Here is a 20,042-nt window from a genome sequence, read left to right as displayed (position 1 = left end):
GCCAGCAGGACAACAGAAATAAGGTACAAAGAAGATGATAGTATGGAGGGATATTCTGCTTCCTGCAGGGCTTCCTGCTTCTCTGGCGTGAAAGCAGTTAAAATTAAAATAAAATAAAATAAAATAAAATAAAATAAAATAAAACAAAACAAAACAAAATAAAATAAAATAAAATAAAATAAAATAAAATAAAATAAAATAAAATAAAATAAAATAAAATAAAATAAAATAAAATAAAATAAAATACCAAGCACATACACCTGAAGCCAAATCCTGCTCATCTGCTCACCCTGCTGAAGAGTGATGTCTCTTGTGCCCTTTCTTTGTTTCTTCTGTGGAGCTGGCACAGCCATCATTGTGAAAAATATCCACCTGTGGCAACATCTAGTGCATGAATTATCTGAGTATGTCTGTGGTTCATTCTTCTCTTTGTCTGACTTCATATCATCTGCCTGTCCAGTAGTCTTTATGGCTATGATGTCCTAATGTATTTACCCATCTGTGTTTTCAAAACATACATAGCCTGATGTGTTTGTCCTCCTATCCCAATCAATTATACTTCAAACCATTCTTCTAAGATACTCGCTGCTAACATTTCTTCTTTCATTTTTCATCTTTTATCAATAGCGCTTGCCTAGTTAATAGTCAGACACAGCATCCTGTGGACAGTTTGTTTTTGATCTCATCTTCCTCCTCGGAGGATTAGGTTATCACCAAATCCCAAACTACTTTGAGGGGGTTCTTAGAATTTTCTTCCTAATTGACATTCATGGAAATTGAACCCAAATAGAATTAAGTGCTCAGCCCCTGTTTTGCTGAACATAATGTAGACGCAGGTATTTCTTGTTAGCTTAAATGCAGCTTTCATAATGCTTTCTACATGGATGTCTTCAGTTTTCAGAACAGAATTTGCTTACTGGCTTCCTTTGTCTCTTTTTGTGCACCTCCTGATTTTTATTGCTCTGGTTAATCAGGTCTTTCTAATAGATGTTCTCAGAGTGCCTGCTTTCTCTCTCTTCCCCTTCCCCTTCCCCTTCCCCTTTCTCCTTTCTTCTCCTTCTTCTTCCTCTCCTCCCCTCCCCTTACCGTAGTATCTGCAGAGTGTTTTATTTCAAAATATGTGCATCTGTGTTTGAAGTGTATCATACCTGGTGTCCTTTGTTAGTCTTCTGGAGAAAACAAACATTATTAATGTGGCATTAGTTGCATAGCATTGTGTCCCGTTATTGTACCTGATAATTAATAGTTTTATTATGAGTTCAATAACGTTATGGAAGACTGAAGGAACATTTGTCTTTTAGATAATCTATCTCAAGTAACAGAAAAAAATATATTTTTCACAAATTAAATCAAAAAACTTCACCTTTACATTTTGATTCCTAAGGATCTGTGGATCTGCATTATCTGTGGATTACATTTATTCAGTGGATTTTGTAACATGTTGGAAAGACCAGTGTTGCTTAATGGTTTTCCTTCCATATTCTCAAGACAGTGTATCTCATAATCTTAAGATCAGTGACTTCTGCTATCTAATTTTAGAGCTTTTTTAGTTTTGATGGAATGACCAATATTTGTGTATGTGAATCAGTGCATGTTGTGGTTTAACCCATCAAACAGCTGAGCGCCACACAGCTGTTTGCTCTCTCCTCACCCCATCAGTGGGACAGGAGAGGGAATATTTTTAATTTTAATTTTAATTTTAAGTAAAACTCTTAGGTTGAGATGAAGAAAGTTAATAGAACAGAAAGGGAAGGAAAGTATTAATTATGGTAAAGGAATATACAAAACAAGTGATGCATGATGTAATTGCTCCCACACACCCTAGACAACCACCCAACAACCCCAGTTTTATCATTCAGCATGACACCCTGTGGTATAGGATATCCCTTTGGCCATCCTGGGCCAGCCATCCTGGCTGTGTCCCCTCCCAGCTCGTGGCACACCCCCAGCCTCCTCGCTGGCAGGGCAGCACCAGGAGCTGAAAAGTCCTTGGCTCTGTGTAAGCACTGCTCTGCAACAACTAAAACATTGGTGTGTTATCTGCATTATCCTCAATCTAAATCCAAAACGCAGCACTGTACCAACTACTAAGAAGAAAATTAACTCATCCCAGCCAAAACAAGGATGTTACATGATAAACAGTTAAGGGATTTCTCAAACTAATCAGACTTTATAATTCTTACTTCCAGGTAGAACTGAACTGTTGTAATGAATTTTGTAAATTTTATCATACTTTAAAATAATGTGTTACAATAAATCCTCACAGTAGTACCTGAAAGATAAACATGATTGTTTTAATTCATCAAAGCAACAAGAGGTAAAACAGCTAGGCAATGCAGGTGTTTAGATTGTACTTTAAGAAATGAGATGGAAATCCATGAATGAGAAAATGATGTTTGGATCATGCAGTTAGATTTCGTAGGAGTATTTAAAGTCCACAGAGACTCCTGATGTTCTTAGTTTCTATTAAAAAATGAAGTCCTTATATATGAATTAAAAATAAATATTATCAAAGTATTTCATATGTACCTGTCTTGCCACTTAAGACATTTTCAGTATTTTGTTAAGAATAGTAAAATCTTGTTTTCTTGGCCATGTTCTTTCATAACTCAAATTTTTCACAGGCTGTAGCCTGGCTTAAAGTAGAGGGAAATACACAGTTTTGACAAGGATTTTAATAGTACCTACTAGCACAAACAGGGATCTATCATGCTGGAGTATTTCATGCCAAATTTAGAAATAAATCCCCAAAATCTTGAACCCTCTGTATTTGCGTAAATAATAATAAAGTTTTTCATCTATATTTTCTTTTGAGAAATTTTGTAAGATGGTATCTGCTGAAGTGTGTATTCATTTTATTTTAATGCATTGTCCATGGAGTGCCATAGCTCCCCAGATCCTTTCCTTTATATGTTAAGGAAAGGAGGAAACTGAAGCTGATGCACATGCTTGAAGGGAAGGTGGAAATGTTCTTATGACACTTTTAATTCAGGGTGCATTTGAAAACCAACTGAAATTGCTTGCCAGCATATTCTTGACAGTGAGAATTATCCTTGAATAGCCAAACTGTGGGATGTCAGTGACTTAAAGACTTGCTTATTATTTGCATGAAGAATGCAAAGAGGTTACCACTGTAATAAATATTCTGTTTTAAAGTATGCAAAACATGGTGTAATTCACAACCCTGCATATAGTTATTCAGAGGTGAAATTATAAACACCGAATAAAGTTCAATAGGCATTCTTCTAAGATGAATTCTAAGAAGATCTTCTAATCCTAAAAGCATTGTTCTTCCTACTTTTAGCTGAAGCAGTGTAAATGTTACATTGTGGTATCAGGGCATGGTTGGCTACACGATTGAATCATTGTTGACAAGGTCTTTATTTATTTATTTATTTATTTATTTATTTATTTATTTATTTTCTCATTAACCCATAGCTAGAAAAGCAATTGTGAAAAGTTGACATAACGGAGCAGAAAAAAATAGAGATAAGTATCTGTCATGAATGCAGATAGTAGATATGCTAGGTTTGCTCAAAGGATTTCAAGGCTTATTTTTAAAACACAGATAATACGTTTATTTCTGATACTAATGGCAGGAATGGGTATGTTCCACACCTAATTCTCCTTGTGTTGAACAGTTTTGAGTCAGGTAGCTGGCAATGTTTATTTAGAGGGAGTCAGTGATCTGCAGGGCTAAAATACAAACTCCTTATGAATCTTGCATCTCAGACTGGGTTACTGTTTACATTTTACCTAGTGATATTGCTTAATGTTTTTATATTACTTGAACAATTACCAAAACTAAATTTGCACACCTGATTCTGCATCTAGGTTAGTAGGATAGACTATGTGATGTTTCAAAGGTTATTCCAGCCCAATTTTTCATCATTCTCTACGGAACGGTATTTTCTTAAAGCATGATGACTTAGTGAATGGCAGTAAATTGATCTGAATTACTTTTATACTTAAATAATCTAGTTTACATTAGAGCTTCTAGTCAGAAAATGGAAAAATAGGTAGTGTTGTACAATTCAGGAATATTTTTGTAAATATTCTCCTTTCCTATATTCTGAAAAAGCAAAATAAACTACACAGTGACTCATCATCATCATTATTATTATTATTATTATTATTATTATTATGTCTCATTATTCACTATGGTTTTCATTCTTATACTGTAGAGGACTTTACACAGTTTGGAAGGAAGTATCTGATATGTCTTTAAAACCTAACTTTTATTTTTATTTTTATTTTTCTTCTAGTGGTTGAGATCTTAATCTATTTCTTCTTTCACTTTTATAGATTAAAAAAATCAACAGGAATTTTCCAGTAAACCAGCAGGTAAGAAAAATAAAATTTGGGGTACTTTATTTCATAATTTTTATTTCATCTGTACTTAACTGTGTAATAGCTGTGCATTATTTTAGCTCAAGTGTTCTAGGTAGGTGGTTTTTAGAGAGTACCTTGCTGCCTCAGAATATATGTATATAATATATATATATAACATAGAATATATATTCTAATATAACATAACATAACATAACATAACATAACATAACATAACATAACATAACATAACATAACATAACATAATATAATATAATATAATATAATATAATATAATATAATATAATATAATATAATATAATATATATTTTATATACACACACACACACATATATTTATTTTTTTCCTAAAGTCAATATGAACTGGAATGTTTGGTAAAAGTAAGATCATGCCTAATCTTTTCAAGTTGAAAAAAATAAAAGTTTAATGCACATAAGTTTGATGCACATATATTTATACTCATTTTCTTCAGATTGCATCTTACCTATTTTATTATAAAAGCAGGACTGTGAGTCTTATACTTAAGAGAGTTAGCCATTATTAATCAGTGTTCTTCTGAAATTTTTAAAATGTATGAAGTCTTTTGTCTAATGAAAGCATAAAAATGAATATTTATCCAGTGTTATGGAGCAGGTAGTAGGAAAATTTGGGGACAAACTACGTCATCTGATTGTCTCCAAGATCATCCATTGGCACTCTCATGTTACTGGAAGGCATTGCAATGCCTTGAGAAAGGTTTCTTGGGACAAAGAAATAGAGCTTTTTTCTTTTGAGAAATCAGATTTATTTTTTTTTTAAAAGTAAGTAAACCTACAGACAGCTCAAAGTTGAAAGACAGAAAGACTTCAAAGTTTAAAGTTGAAAGACTACTGTTCTGAGGTTGTAGTTGCTAGAGGCCATAGTAAGAATGGGCAACAGTCACATCTCCTTGATAGGATCAGCATATATTTTACAAAACCATATAAACAAAGCACAGATAAAAAATGTCACATTAAAGCTGAGTACGCTGTAAAGTGATCAAAGACTCATTTGGAACATAGTCCCATACCACAGTAAAGCCATTAAGTGTACTGTGCAAATCAGCAGTTGAAAATGTGACTGTTTTGTGGTGGGGTACTTATAACAAAGTAAGTTTAATAAAGTAATTTTAATAAATTAGACCAATTAATTAAGTTTAAGTTTGTGTTTTGTGTCACAACTGTTGCATAATGGGTGTTTCATTTTAAGAAACTTAAAAGAACGGGAAATGGAGAACTCTGATTTATCCAGAGGAATAAATTGCTTCCATGTACAAGAAAAATATGTACAGCACTGAGATGCAGACTTGACTTCAAGAAGACACATTTGAGGAATAAAAGTGCTTTGTCTCTCTTACACCACATCTTTAGACAGTCAACATTATATCTGAGTTACACATCTCTGGTCCAACTTTATTAATCTGGAATTTTGCCAAATCTAACTCAGAAGGCAGGGGTAGACATTATTGTTTTATTTGTTTCTTTCTCCACAAATCATAACAAATGAATAATAATAATAACTATAGCAAATATTTTTATGAGTATGTATAAATAAAGTCAGAATAAATTACTTAATTACATAATAAACAATTAGGTGTTTTTGTTTGCTCTTGATTTTCAGTACTTCATCTGCGCTACAATCACTTAGATTTTTAGAAAAAAATATCTCATCCTTGCCTCCTGGTGTCACCAAGGGGAAGTTTTTTGCTGCATTCAGAAATCAAAATTAACAATTGCAATTGGGCGTTTTCAGAACAGTTCATATAACATTGTCTGATGGCAGTGGCAAAGAAGTGTTCCTATCTCAAAGGAAGGACAAAATTTCTAGTAAACAAAAAAGTTAATATTTCACTGTTCTGATTTACTCTGAATTTATTTCCTTGCTTTTATTACTATAAAAATGACAACAAAAATATAAATAACTGCTATAATGTTCGGCCAAGCTATCATTAATTCAGAAATATCTGCTGGTTTTGAACTCTTGACATGTATGGTCAGTAAAGCATTCAATTCCTTTTCATTAGAATTCCAAAGGAAAGCAAAAATAACTCTTGCCTTGAGTAGCTTGTTGGTCATGTTATCTGCCAGGGCAGCCTGTAATTAATGTGTTCTTTTCTCATCAGCATCAATCACTATCTTTGAAAGGAATTACTGTGGACCATTTCAAGGAAGTCAGCCAAAGTATTAAACTGAGAAGAGAAAGGCAGATTAGGATGTAAGGTCTCACGGTCCATCAAATACTAGAAAAGGAAAAGGCTTACTGATCCATGAATATCTTGAAATTTTAGGGAACATTTGTTTCAAAAGCAGACTTCTTTACTCCTTTTTGGATTTACCTTAAGTAAAGTATTTTTGTTGTTGTTGTTGTTCTGTTTTGTCTTTTTATTATTATTATTATTATTTTTAAATATAACTGCTTTTTGAGGTAGGAAATAAATGAGAAGACACTTCTGAGAAGAGTCACAAAAAATTACACAGATATAAGGTTAATTTCTGTCTTCTGTTATGCAGCAGGCATTAATATGATATGCAGGAAAGGAATGTGCATTTTTCTTTGTTACATTATCATATCATTTATTTGAATATTAAATTATCACCTTGAATTTTGTTATTGACATTTATTTTAATTAAATATTTTTCTCTTAGGAATTAGAATAGCTATTTTTAACTTGTTTCTGCAAGCACATCGTGAAATTGAACTCAAGCTGATCTGGTTATGATTTTATTACCATATTTTTCCTGACAGGAAAGTATAATATAGTTTTAATAAAAATATGTATTTTATATAAAATTATTTATATATCCATATAATCTAAGATAATTAGTGAAAGTTACAAGCATATTACCTTTTTTTTAGTACACCTGATGCATCTCGTTCAATAAGATGCAGTAATTAGACAAACTTTGACAGATAGTTTCTACGCATCTGTAGTGAAAATAATAAAGTCAGTTTATTGAGAATCATCTATTGACTAAGCATTTTTAGAATTCTATATTTAATGAGTACAAGTGGAAAAGGATGGTTTGATCATGCGTCTTTTCATTTCTTCCTTAGTAATAATATTTCTCCAGTATATTTTCAATTTCTTCACTGTATATATTAAAGATAGATTCTTGGTAAATAAAAATAAATTTCATTATTTAACTTTTTCTTTCAAATATCCTCCTTTGCTAAATGCTCATCTACTAAGGGGAATAATATAGTTCTCACTTCTAGATATTACTATTATCTAAAAAACTTGTAAATGTCTTGATTTTACACTTGCATCTATCTAAGCAAATTTTTCCATAGAGTTTACCATCATTTATATAAGTATCTCTCTATATATTTGGATTTTAATTAATTGTTAAAGGTAAAAGAGGGAAGGCGGTTGTCAAATTAGGGTCAAGGAACTGATCCTATCAGAATTCCTTTGTGAATATAGTCATGATTTAGAGAAGAACATAGCACAGGCATCAATTGGCATTACATTGCAGAAACAAATGAACCTGCATGGGTGTGGAAGTTACTCTGACAGTGTTATCTAAATGTTTCAAATGAAAGATAAGATATATTTATGGGAAATCAAAAGTTCAAGGATGATGAACACCAATAAGAAAGTAAAAAGTCCATGGACAGCATGAAGTATTTAGAAGTTCTGAGAATGGTGCTAATAGGTTTAATAGTGGTGGAAAGATTATGCAAAAGATGATGGAAGAGTACCACAAAATGTTGTTCAAGAAGACTGTGAGAAAAGAGAGAAATAAACTTTCCCCTTGCCTGAGGTGATATTGGTGAAACAAACACTTCAAGGTAGTAAAAAATTAAAAAGTCAGCAACATTTCGGAATCAAGTATAGTTTCCTCCATGTGTGAGCTACATATAGAACCTAAGTATAGAATATCTAACAGAAAACCTGAAATTAATGGAGAAAAAAAGTTTTTTTAATAATCTGACACTGAAAACAATGCATCTGGGAGGCAGTAATACCAGACACAGGTACAGACCAGGAGAGAAGTGTCTGGGGAGCAGCTCAGCAGAAAGCAACCTGGGGGTGCTGGCAGGCTCAACACGAGCCAGTAATGTGCCCTGGCAGCCAAAAGGGCAAACTGTATTTTGTGATGCCTTAAACATGACCTACTGGTCAAAAGAGGTGATACTTCCACTATATTTAGTGTTGGTGTGATCTTACCTTGAATATTGTGTGCAGTTCTGGGCTCCACAATATTAAAAAGGATGTTAAGGTACTTGAAACATCTGGAGATGGGCAACAGAACTGGTAAAAGGGCTGGAAGACATGTTCTCTGTGGAGAAGTTGGGGTTGCTTGGATAGTCCAGTTTGGAGAAAACAAGGCCAAGAGGCAACTCCACTGCTCCCTGCAGCTTCCCAAGGAGGGGAAGCAGAGGGAGGTGCCGGCCTCTGCTCCCTGGGAACCGATGACAAGATGCTAGAAACGACATAGAGCTGTGCCAGGGGAGGGTCAGACAGCATGAGGAAAAATGTCTTTACCATGAGGGTGGTCAAACACTGTTGCAGGCTTCCTAGAGAGGTGGTTGATGCGTCATGCCTGTCAATGTTCAAAAGTTCTCATAAATATGCTTTAACTTTTGGTTAGTCCTGAAGAGGTCAGGCAGTTGGACTTGGATGATCTTTGTAGGTCCCTTCCAAATTAACTATTCTATTTTTCTCTTTCTGTTTAAAATTATGTATTTTCAATAGACAAAATTTCCATGATACCAAACAGAAATGCATAAGGACCTCTGAGCAGAGAGGCATGATATTTCAGGGTTTCATCCAGAGGTTTCTTTATTTGATCAGCCAAGATGGAACAGGAAATGTAGGTTTGTTTCCTCTTCTTGGAGCTCATCACCAGTGTTACACTGAGTACAGCAAATGTCAGCTCCTGTGAGAGCCATCATCAGGCAGGGGGGTTCTGAAAGACAGCATCAATTTTCCTGCAAAGCCTTTCCAAATGGCAGGAAAATACACTGTACCTCAGCAGAGCATGTACTTCACTACCTAATTTCTTTTCATTTTGCAGTCTTTACATTAGCCACTGTGAGTTTGTGAATATTCTGGTGTCAGCTGAAAATCTACTTGGTAGCTTCTAGGAAAATCAGCGTTAGATAGCCCTTCTTACAAAATCTTCTGATTCTTCTTAGTGTAGGAAACCAAATGTATTGTCTCCAACTACTGGAGACTTCACTGCACTTATAACTCTCATTTACATATCATAATACATCTCTTTTAGATATGCAGTGCAATTTTGTGTTTAGAATTAAAACTTAGTTCTTACCTTGATTTCACCTCCTCCTGCACCCACACGTAGTTTATTAAATTGCAGTTGGGGAAGTCTGAACTTTCTGATTCCACTTTATCTTATTTTACTCAGTAAACTAGCAGTACAAAGCAAATTCGGTCCCTGGCAAAAACAGGGAACTGATTTTCTACTTTCCTGGCTTCTGGTTATGTTCACATACATGTTGACAAATGCAGTAAATAGCCTCTTGCTTCTGTACTACAGAGAAAAGAGTCAAGCCTCAAGGTTTAAAGATAACCAAAGAATCTGCACAAAATGGTTCTCTTCTGTGGTATTACAAGTACACGATGTTAGGAAATGCCTACAATTAATATAAATAGAACTGCTATATTCTTTTATTTCTCATATCTTTTCCATTATACTATTGAAAGTTTAGGTCTGCTATCTCTTTCAAGATCTGAGCATTAACCTGACACAGTATCTGAATCTCTATGTTTTTAATAGGCTAATTTCCATAGCTGCTGAAAATTCCACCTGTGATTCAAGCATACCGGTTAAACTGACAGCATTAACTACCAAAAAAAATAAATAAATACCAGCTTCAGGGGGGAAATAAAAGAATATAATTTTAATAAAATGATGTTTCATAAAATCCTGTTTTTGAAAATTAATCTACTTTTGCTCTATGTTAAACAAAGACAGCAAAAATGGTATAGCACTTAAGGAGGCATATAAGCAGAGCAGACGCGTGCATCTTCATGCAACCTTTAGCTTTCTCTTCTCAAGGTTACCAAATGCTGTAGGCATTACTTTCAAGAGAAGAGCAAAGAACAGTTTACTTCCCTGCATGCTGTCTAAAACGGGTGTTTTATTTTCCAAGAAAGGACAAGTATCCTAATACTAGGAGTGCATTGGTATTCTTTGTGTGTATTGCAATTTTTTCCACAGTGGAGAACACATGTTATCAAAACAAGGAGAATTCCTGCCCATCTCTCATTGGTTCAAAGGTTCAAAAAACTATTTTCTATGGTTCTTTTTCTAATGCAGCTGTTGATGTACAACAGTGTTGATTCACATTATCACCACTGCTTTTCTCAGCCACAGAGATTGTTCTGCTCATTCTCACATTTCCCTCTTGGATCTGTAACACTGATTTTGTTATTCTACTTCAACAGGGACTGCAGGCCATCTCCTGCCTCAGCTCAGTGCATTCATGCCATGAACATTACATCTCAACATGAACATGTTATGTCCATGCACAATGAAATGAAATACAATGCAATATAATGAATATATTTCATTAAATACATGAAATACAATGTTCATGCTATGAACATGCTATGAACATTGTATCTCAACAGATCTGCTTCCAAATTCTCCTTTGCTATGCAAAGGGTAGTACAGTTGCTGTAAGAAAGAAAGAGGTCTTTCCTGAGACACTACTGCAGTCCAGTCAGTCTCTCAACCCTGATAGAAAGCTTTACATATGGAACAGGGATAGGAATATCTTAGCGGAACAATGTATATAAACTTCCTTTATCCATGCTGCATCTCTTATCTTTATTATGACAAATTCAAAAATTATTACCCTCCGTTTGTCATCAAGGATGACCTCACAGAAAAAGGATAAAGGGGGAAAAAATATAGTCCTTAAGTAAGACACTATTTCTTTTCTATCCACAGACATCATAAGTATTTTTGAAAGATTTGTCTTGTCTCCACAGAAGATGAGATATTCTCATTAAGTAATCTTAATTTTTAAAAGAATCTTTCCCTCTAGAATTTCCCTATGTTTATGAGAAAATAATTGGTAGCTGTCCTTGGCAAAGTTAACAGTTTATGAGAATCCATGCAGCTTTAGTACTTCAAGATATTACTTTGGAACTAATATCTTAGCCTATTTCATAGATTCTTATGTCTTTACTGAGCAGTGTTTCAAGCTCCACAACTGTATTTAATTCAGTTTTAAAACAATGTTTAAGTTTTAAAAGTTTTAAAACGTTAAGTTTTAAAACATAATTAACTGATGCCACATTAAGGCAAGAAACTGGATTATAGCTGTGTGTGTCACATTCTGCAGTACTCGGCTTTTCTGAATCCCAGTGTTTTGCAGCATATGTATGTTCTCACTGATTTTCATAAATACAGGTGGGTATACCCATTTTCTCTTACTTTTGATATCATTTAATAAAAAGAAATACATGCAGTGTTATCAGATCAGCTATGTAATACCATTTTATATTCTGGCTTAATAAGCTACTGCTCAGCTTGATTAAAGTTATGCAGTTAGAACAGTCTCATTTAAAATCACTTCTAAAAACTCTGCTCACTGAGTTTGTTTAATAAAACATAACATTTGAAAGCTTTATGAAGGAGACTACACACAAATGTCATGGTAGCTGGTTTGCGTGTCACTCAAGCCACTGTCCTTTGCTGCAGATGAGTTACATCTTTATTCCACTTCAAAAGGCGAATGGCATTGCTCAGAAGAACAGATCAACAACAGAACAACATCTGTTCTGTTGATAAACATCTGTATGAAACATACTCCATATATTTAATTATTTTTATTGTTGTGTAATGGCCTCTGAGATGACATTGCTATTGTATTAATATTTTTAAATTGGAATGATTAAACAGAATGTTCTACTGGAAGGTGACATGCTATCAAAGAAAAATGTATCAATAGTACTTTAAGGATAGTAGGTATGTTCCCTTTCATTGGTGTTTTGGTGGTATGTTTCACATGACGTTTGAATTAATCATTTTACAGTATGCCATTACTGCATTTCTTCAGTCTCCACTTTGCATATCTTGACTGACAGTTAGTGAACTTTCACGTCCTATGGTACATCTGCTCTATCACAATCTGTTGTCACAGTAAGGATTTGATCAGGTTTATTTTGAAGGAAAATCTGTAAAATGAAGCTTCTATTGTTAAATGTTTATAGAAACACACAGGGGGAACTGAGTTCCTGCTGTTAAATTAGGCAGAAGTACACAATAGGGTGTAAATTGTGCTGTGCTAATTTTCCACATTGAATTGTCAGCCATTTATGGCACTTGGCATGGATTATTACTCCATAGCTTAAACCTGTGAAAGGCTTATGTTGCTTGTTAATACTAATTGGACTTTCTGTAAAGTAAAAGGAAATAGATATATAAAAATATGTGTTGTTTGGTTGATAGGAAATAGTTATCACAATTCTTTAATTGTGCTAGATGCTTTTGAGACATTTTCTATTATAAAAACTGTGCTTCCTTTGGTCAGTAAAGGATTTTTCTTTCCTTTATATTGTAGTTCAGAGTAGCTGTTGAGCTTCAGGATGTAAGCTCTAAAATGACAATATGCACCACAGTTACACAGTTTTTAGGTTGAGGAAACCTACATGTTGACTTTTGAGAGGAAGGTCAGACTGCTTCTCAAAGATAGTGGGTTACCTGATGAGCTAGATAATATTCATGTTGTGAGTCACTTGATGAAGTTACTGGATAGCAGTGCTTATATCCTGGGGCTGCATACCCTATAGCTCTTGAGATGGTGGAAGTAATTTGAACACCTGCTGGAAAATTTGATGATAGAAAAGAATGATAAGATCAAGTTCTTATTTAAATCTCAAACTACAAGTCTCAAGCTGTGTATCAAATTATTTCTGCATATCCAGCAAATTCAGTTTTGCCTCAAGTATAGAATTCATCCTAATTTACTCTTACATATTTTATTATTTTTCCCCCTCCTTTTTTTTTTTTTTTTTTTTTTTTTTTTTTCCTCATCTCTCTGTTATATTAATGTTACTCCCTGAAAAGTCTTTTCAGTAAGGGTAAATTTTGAATTTTGCCTGACAATATTTAATGTTAGATCTGTGTTCAGATTTTAGTTAATATTGGGAAAACTGTACTTTATTCTCAAATAAAGGCTTATATAAGACAGGAGAATTAAGGAAATCTAAATGCCTTTCTCTGTTATAGGCATTTAAAATCTAGTGATGTAATAGACATGTCCTACAACTACACAAGTGGATTCCTAAATTGAAAAGGTAAACATTTATTGTCTAGTTCTGGAAGAAATGTTATTAGATATTATAAGCATATTTAAGTGATTTAGATGTTGTAAATATTTAAGTGATTAATAATCTACCCTTTATTAATTAAGGGTAGATTAATAGAGGTGACTGCAGAGAAGTAATGGGATACTTGCTTTAACTTTGGTTCCTAGAGAACCATTGAGATAAAATCCAACCAGCTTGTTAAAATCCAACCAGCAGTGTAGAGCTGCGTTAGGATTCAAATATTTGAATGCTCACACAAAGACTTTTTCTAAAAAACTGAATGAGAGTTCCTGCTCTAAATAAGTAGATAGATAAATAGATAAATAAATACATGCATACACTTTACAAAATAATATGTTTATGTCTCTTTTTGGAGTGACAGTTGTGGTTTAAAACTATTGAACCAAGTAGACAGCTCAATCTACTGCTTTACAGATTAAGGAATTCTTACAGGATCATTCACCTTGCATTGTAAACTCCTCTCAGATATAGATTCAGGCTCTTTCTGATCCCACAAGTCTTGCATATCTTTCTGCAAGATATGCATATCTATCTGTCATAGATTCAACAGGAGCCTCAAGCTTTAGCTTGAAGTTTTAGTTCGGTGATGAAAGATACAGCTGTGATGCATTGACTTTGTCAGCTCTATGATTGCTAGGTTTCCATGAAAGTGTATGCCCTTTTGCCCTTTAGCTGCTACTTTTTACAATAATATAAAAAAAAAAAATCAAAATAATATCAAAAAACATCAATAATATCAAAAATATCATATTTTATTTTTTTTTAGTAACCTTGATCCTGCTTGTACACATCCAGGGTTTTTCTCAATCAGACATAATCCTAGCAGATTTAGGCAATGGATTCATTACTTCCTTGTTTGTCATTAACACAGAAGAATATCTGCACTTTTGCTGAGAAGCATAACTGTGTATTTAGGGCAAAGTCAGACAGTGAGAAACCACTCAGTTTAAACAGAAACTGAAGACATGGCTTTTGTTGCGTCATTTTATTTCAATATTCTATTTACATGCACAACATACATTTAAATTCTGCTTTAAGTCTCTAAAAATATTTGTATCTGATATTTGGCTACTGAAGAAGTTGGATCTGTAAATTAAGTACGATAGTGAAAGGGATTCCTGCAATTTATAAAATTTACAAAAGACAGAGTTTTTTTGTTTGTTTGGTTGGTTGGTTGTTTTTTTTGTTGTTGTTTTTGTTTGTTTGTTTGTTTGTTTGTTTTTTGTGTGTGTGATGGATATTTATAATGTCTAAAACTGGCAATATAATTAGTAAATGTTAAAACAAGAAAGAACCATTTAAAATTCTAATAGAATAGATATTTGCATCTTTTTCTTGTATTTTATTGTTGGATGGGACTTTTAGTCACTATCCAAACAGTCCACCAAAGCAAGAGGACAGAAAGCGACTTTAAGCATCCTTGTTTAGAAATAGGTGCATTCAGTGATGGGCATGGGCTGCACCTCTCTGCTGTCTTACAATGTCCTGAAAGATTGTAACAAACTCAGAAACAGTGAAAGTAACAAAAAAGGAGAAGTCAAGTCACTATATCCATAAAAGATATAGGTCATATTTTCTTTAAACTCACACTCAGAAATACTGGGTATAGGAAAAACTCTTTGTTTTCTCTAACCTCACCCTAAATCAAATATGGACTTAATACCTATGTCTTATCAGATACAAATTTGTTCTTTCTGACCATTTTGGAATTTTCATTGGAGCCTAAGGATAGAAATAAATACAGTGCAATCATTTATTGTAGTGTCTCTTTTATTATGTCAAGCAAGTTTAAATTTTCCCAAGAATAACATTAATTTTGTAGATTAGAATGATGGTGATCAGTAAACCAATACAAGCATTACTCATTGGGGAATTGTATCATCTAAATAAATTAATTGGAATCAATGAAGCATATACTTTCACTGTTGATCTTCTACTGAAGGAGCACATGGGACTCAAAAAGCTTAAAGAAAGTATTTTTAATTAAAGTTTATTTCAAGGGGAGAGGTGAATACACATTTCATTGTTTTTCATTCACTAATTTCATCTCTACACTGATGATCTGTGCTTCCTTTCTTACCTTGTGATGGTATCATACCCTGTGAAAATAAAACTATTTAATCTCCTGAATTTCTAAGAATAGTGTATAAACAGAATTCTGTGGAACATAGACAGTTATTAATCTTCCCTTTTCATTGCAATAATATTCCATGGTACCAGAGATACAGTTGCCACTTGAATTTCAGAAAAGAGCTGATGCATAAAGTAGTGCAAAACAATTGACAATGTCATTGATTTGGAATGCAGAAACATCCCTTAGAAATTCATGATAGGTGTTCTTAACACCTTGGTGTGTTCTTTTAAACAGTTACAGTACCTGGTAAGGAGGCACTGTTTAGCAAACAATACATGGCTGTTATATGTTTAGCATATAAGAGAAGTTTTGGTTTCAATTTTATAATTTTGGGGAAAATAACTTGCTAAGTCCATATTATTTTATGACACAGCAAATAGAAGTTTACTAACAGCAAATATGCTGTTCTCAGAAGCTGATGACTGAAGCATATATTTATTTACTTTTAACATTTTTCTTGTTGGAATATCCTACTGCTGCTGAATTTAGAACCCCCAAAAAAGTGCATCTTTCCTTTAAAAAGAAAATTGTTATGAAAATTGTGCAGATCTGGAGAGGCAAAAGTGCCTGAAGCAGTAGATAGGCAATGTTGGGTCTGGGAACCTTCACAAAGTCCCAGGCAGGTGTCTGGCATCTTCCAATTCTCTGATTAATGGCTCTGTTGTCATGTGAGTTGCTAAATGAATCTCTATCCAACTGACATTTTCAGCGTACTCCAAAGTCCATCACTATCATGACACAATTTGCAATTTCTATGCTGCTTTATTTCAAATATACAGTTGGAAGTCACTCTGTTTCCCATTATTGTAACAGCCTATTGTAAAATAAGCTATTGAAAGGTATCACCCCTTTGCTGAAAAAGAATTCAGTGCAACAAGAGTTCAATAAATGTGAACTACACTTACTCCCTTCCAGAAGCCATGGGCATATAGCCTATCGGAGATCCTTCAGGATAGCCTAAGTTCACTTTAAACAGCAGAGCACCAGACTGATTAAAACAAGCTTTATTCTAACAAAAGAAGAAAAAAGAATAAATTCTTGATAAAAAATTAAGTTATGAAGAGAAGCATGAAAACAGTATTATGTAAAATCTATTGAATATCATGTTCTTGATCTAATCATCCCCTAAGGTTTTCCTCAGCTTCCAAAGGAGGGATTTTAAAAGTCATTTCCCTCTACCTTACTGTCTTTCAAAATGGGAGTGCATTCTGGTTCTCTTTCTCAATCCAGTTGTACTTGGATATAGATGTTTGTAAATTAATATTTTAAAGTAGTCCAGAATAGCCCCACTTCTATTTCTTTCTTAGTAATAATTTAGGAAGATTCTTACTTAAGGATGTGTAAGAATGCAAGTTACATGTTATTACTTTAGTCCTTTACATGCCAGCTTTTCCATTCTGGTTGGAAAGTCAATAGAGTTACAATTACTTCCTACCTTTATTTTGCATATGGCATTATTAAACTTTTCTGAGGTTCACCATAATTTATAAGTTTGAAGGATAAGGCTAAATACTTGACATGGAAGGCTAAATACTTGACATGGTTGTTTTCTACAGACTGTATGTAGTATACAGTTACATATGGATACACATATGTGAGCACTGTGATATTTATCAACTCTGTTTTCATCTGACTTATAAACTTCTCTTTCCCTTTCTTCTCAGTCTCATCAGGAACCTTCAAAAAACATAGCCATTTTGCACCCTGTTAACAACTGAGAAGGGATCATAAGATTCATCTTTCATGTCTTGTGTTCTGCTTATGAGCAAAAATAGAATCCTGCTGTCTCCACTCAGAAGGCTGCCTTACTTGAAAGCAGACTATACTAAAAATTCCTCCTCAGAATGCATTTTTATGTTGAAGGTCTGTAGTGAGAGGTTTGATACACTGCCCTATTGAAGATGAAGGTTGATGTAAAATGGGTAGGTTTAGAGAATCCTGGACTGCTACAAATGGATTATCAAATGTGAACTACTACATTTTTATGTGGCACCCTGTGTACCACCGAGGAATTGTAATTCCTCAGCATTTATTACAGCATTGTAATAAAAGTAACACTGAAGATGTTACTAAGAATACTAAGTCATGAGTACTCTGTAGCAGATCCCAAGACTGATGACCGCTTTGATATTAAAGATTATTAATGATAGAATCATAGAATAACGTAAGTTGGATTAGTTATTGTAGGTTATCTGCTCAGAAACCTTGAAACCTTGCTCAAAGTATCGTCAATATAAATTATGTTGCTCAGGACTTTGTCTAGTCAATTTCTGGGTATCTTTAAGAATGGAGAGTTCATAACATTTCTCACTAAGAGAAACAATTCAAACTTTTCTGTAGTTTTAAAACCAAAAGACATCTAAGCTACTTTGATATGTATTTTCTTCCGCATAATACCACAAGGTAGACATACAGAATAAATGCCTTTCCGTAGACCTAGCAAGGTACATACTGTGGTTTTCATTTGCAGGTTATTTATTTGTTTTTATAAAAATTGATTCATTTATTTTTCAGGCTGCTGTAGTTGAAGGTTCAAACCCTAAAAATAGGTGAAAGAAAAAAGCAGTGACTCATAATGTTGTCTCTATTTAGCAGTAGTGGAAGATGAATTCTCTGGGACCGAGTTGTTAAAATGCTGCAAGTTTTATCCATTCAACTGTATTTTTTTAACTTTTAAAGTTGTCTTCATCAGTCATTCAAAATCCATTAAAATTTCTGTTGAAAGCCACAAAATTGAAAAAAAAACCTGTACATTTGAAGATACTCCAATAGATGCTATGTGTCTGAGAAGTATGAAATAAGAATAACTCAAAGCCAATTCCTAATAATGTTCAACTCATTAGACTGACGTGCACTATTGTTTGAAACAAAGAAGTTAGAAAAGAAAGTTCAAACTAGGTATTTCTGTAGGAAAGAAAAAAAAAAAAAAAGAAAAAAAAAAAGATGACACTTTAGAGGTATTTTTTAAATATGTTTTTTTCAGTTAGTGTTTTTTTTTTTTTTTTTTATGTGACAAAGTTGGGTGATTGTCCAGAATTTTTACTTTAAATCAGTTTTTCAGGCTAAAGAATAACAAAACAAAGCACACAAAAAATCAATTCCTTCTATTGGTCTCGAGTTAGTAGACGGCAATCAAGATGCTCATGAAAGTAACTTAGTTCAAAATTTTTTGTTCCATTTCTCCTATTTTTGATTATTTATATATAAATATATATATCTAACTTAAAGGAAGAATATTGTCTGATGTTCCTCTTAAGGAAGGAAACACAATGTTATCCTTATAGGCAAAATTTATGGATTTGGTTACAATTTCTCATTACATGGTAAGAATTGAAATATAAACTGAAGTTTTACTGAATTATTAATTTTTTGCATATCAAGACAAATATATTTTTCTATTTGGAAATTAAGGTTAATTAGATTTATTGCTTAATGATCTTAAAAACTGTGAATTCATTAGACAAAAGATTATTTGTTATAGTTAATGAATGATAAAATCACATTAGGGAGTGATTCATTATTGCTTTGAACATTAACTTTTTATATTGCCCGTTTATTTTACATGTTATTAACTGGGATCAGTAAAGTTGGCCCACCAAAGGTACTCTGTTGAAGCACCAAACACTATCTGGAGATTTGCACATTCTATGGAAGATCTGTGTGTCTTTCAGTTGTTTCTGAATAATCCAGTAGTAGATAAAACTCCTTCATTAGCAAACTCCTTTCTTTTAGTAAACTTTGCTGCTGTGCACTGATTGACGGTTGCTAGAGAAGAAGCCCAGAAAGTTTAATAAGAAAATTAAATAACTAGCTTTGCTTAAAAGAAATATCTGTACCCACTAATAGCTGTAGAGAAATGCTGACTTACATGTCACTTATGATTTGCCATCATGTTTCTGATTGTAGTAGTATTTAATCTTTGAAGGATTATAAATATTATTATTTTTTGAATTGGTTTTATTAATTACTTCATTATGTACTTTTCTGAGCATGTGAATATTGGTTTAAAATAATGTCTTATCTTGTTGTAATAATAGAGTCCTTCCATAGATGCAGTCAAGTCTGAAAAAATTATCAACTTTCCTTGAACCTTTATTATTTTTTTTCATAATAAATAAATTCAACTAACCATGACCTGACCTTTCACAGACCTTCTTTCTCAGAGCTTCATAAAGTAAAATCACACGATAAGGACAACAAACAAACTAACTAATTAAAAAAAAACTGTCA

General features: G+C 33.2%; 1 protein-coding gene across 4 annotated transcripts in view; it reads left to right on the top strand.

Moving 5' to 3' along the window:
* Positions 1-20,042, top strand: part of SNTG1 (syntrophin gamma 1) — a 370,856-nt gene that overhangs the window by 284,165 nt on the left and 66,649 nt on the right. The window contains exon 12 of one of the 4 annotated variants that reach the window (XM_032180789.1): positions 4,306-4,344. The exons of the other annotated variants lie outside the window; for them this stretch is intronic. Within the exon in view, the coding sequence (XP_032036680.1) occupies positions 4,306-4,344 (39 nt within the window). The remainder of the gene's footprint in view (positions 1-4,305; positions 4,345-20,042) is intronic. 4 annotated transcript variants of the gene reach the window in all.

This window comes from Aythya fuligula, chromosome 2 (assembly GCF_009819795.1).
Source record: "Aythya fuligula isolate bAytFul2 chromosome 2, bAytFul2.pri, whole genome shotgun sequence".
NCBI classification, from domain to species: Eukaryota; Metazoa; Chordata; class Aves; order Anseriformes; family Anatidae; genus Aythya; species Aythya fuligula.
This window is presented reverse-complemented; position numbering and strand designations above follow the sequence as displayed.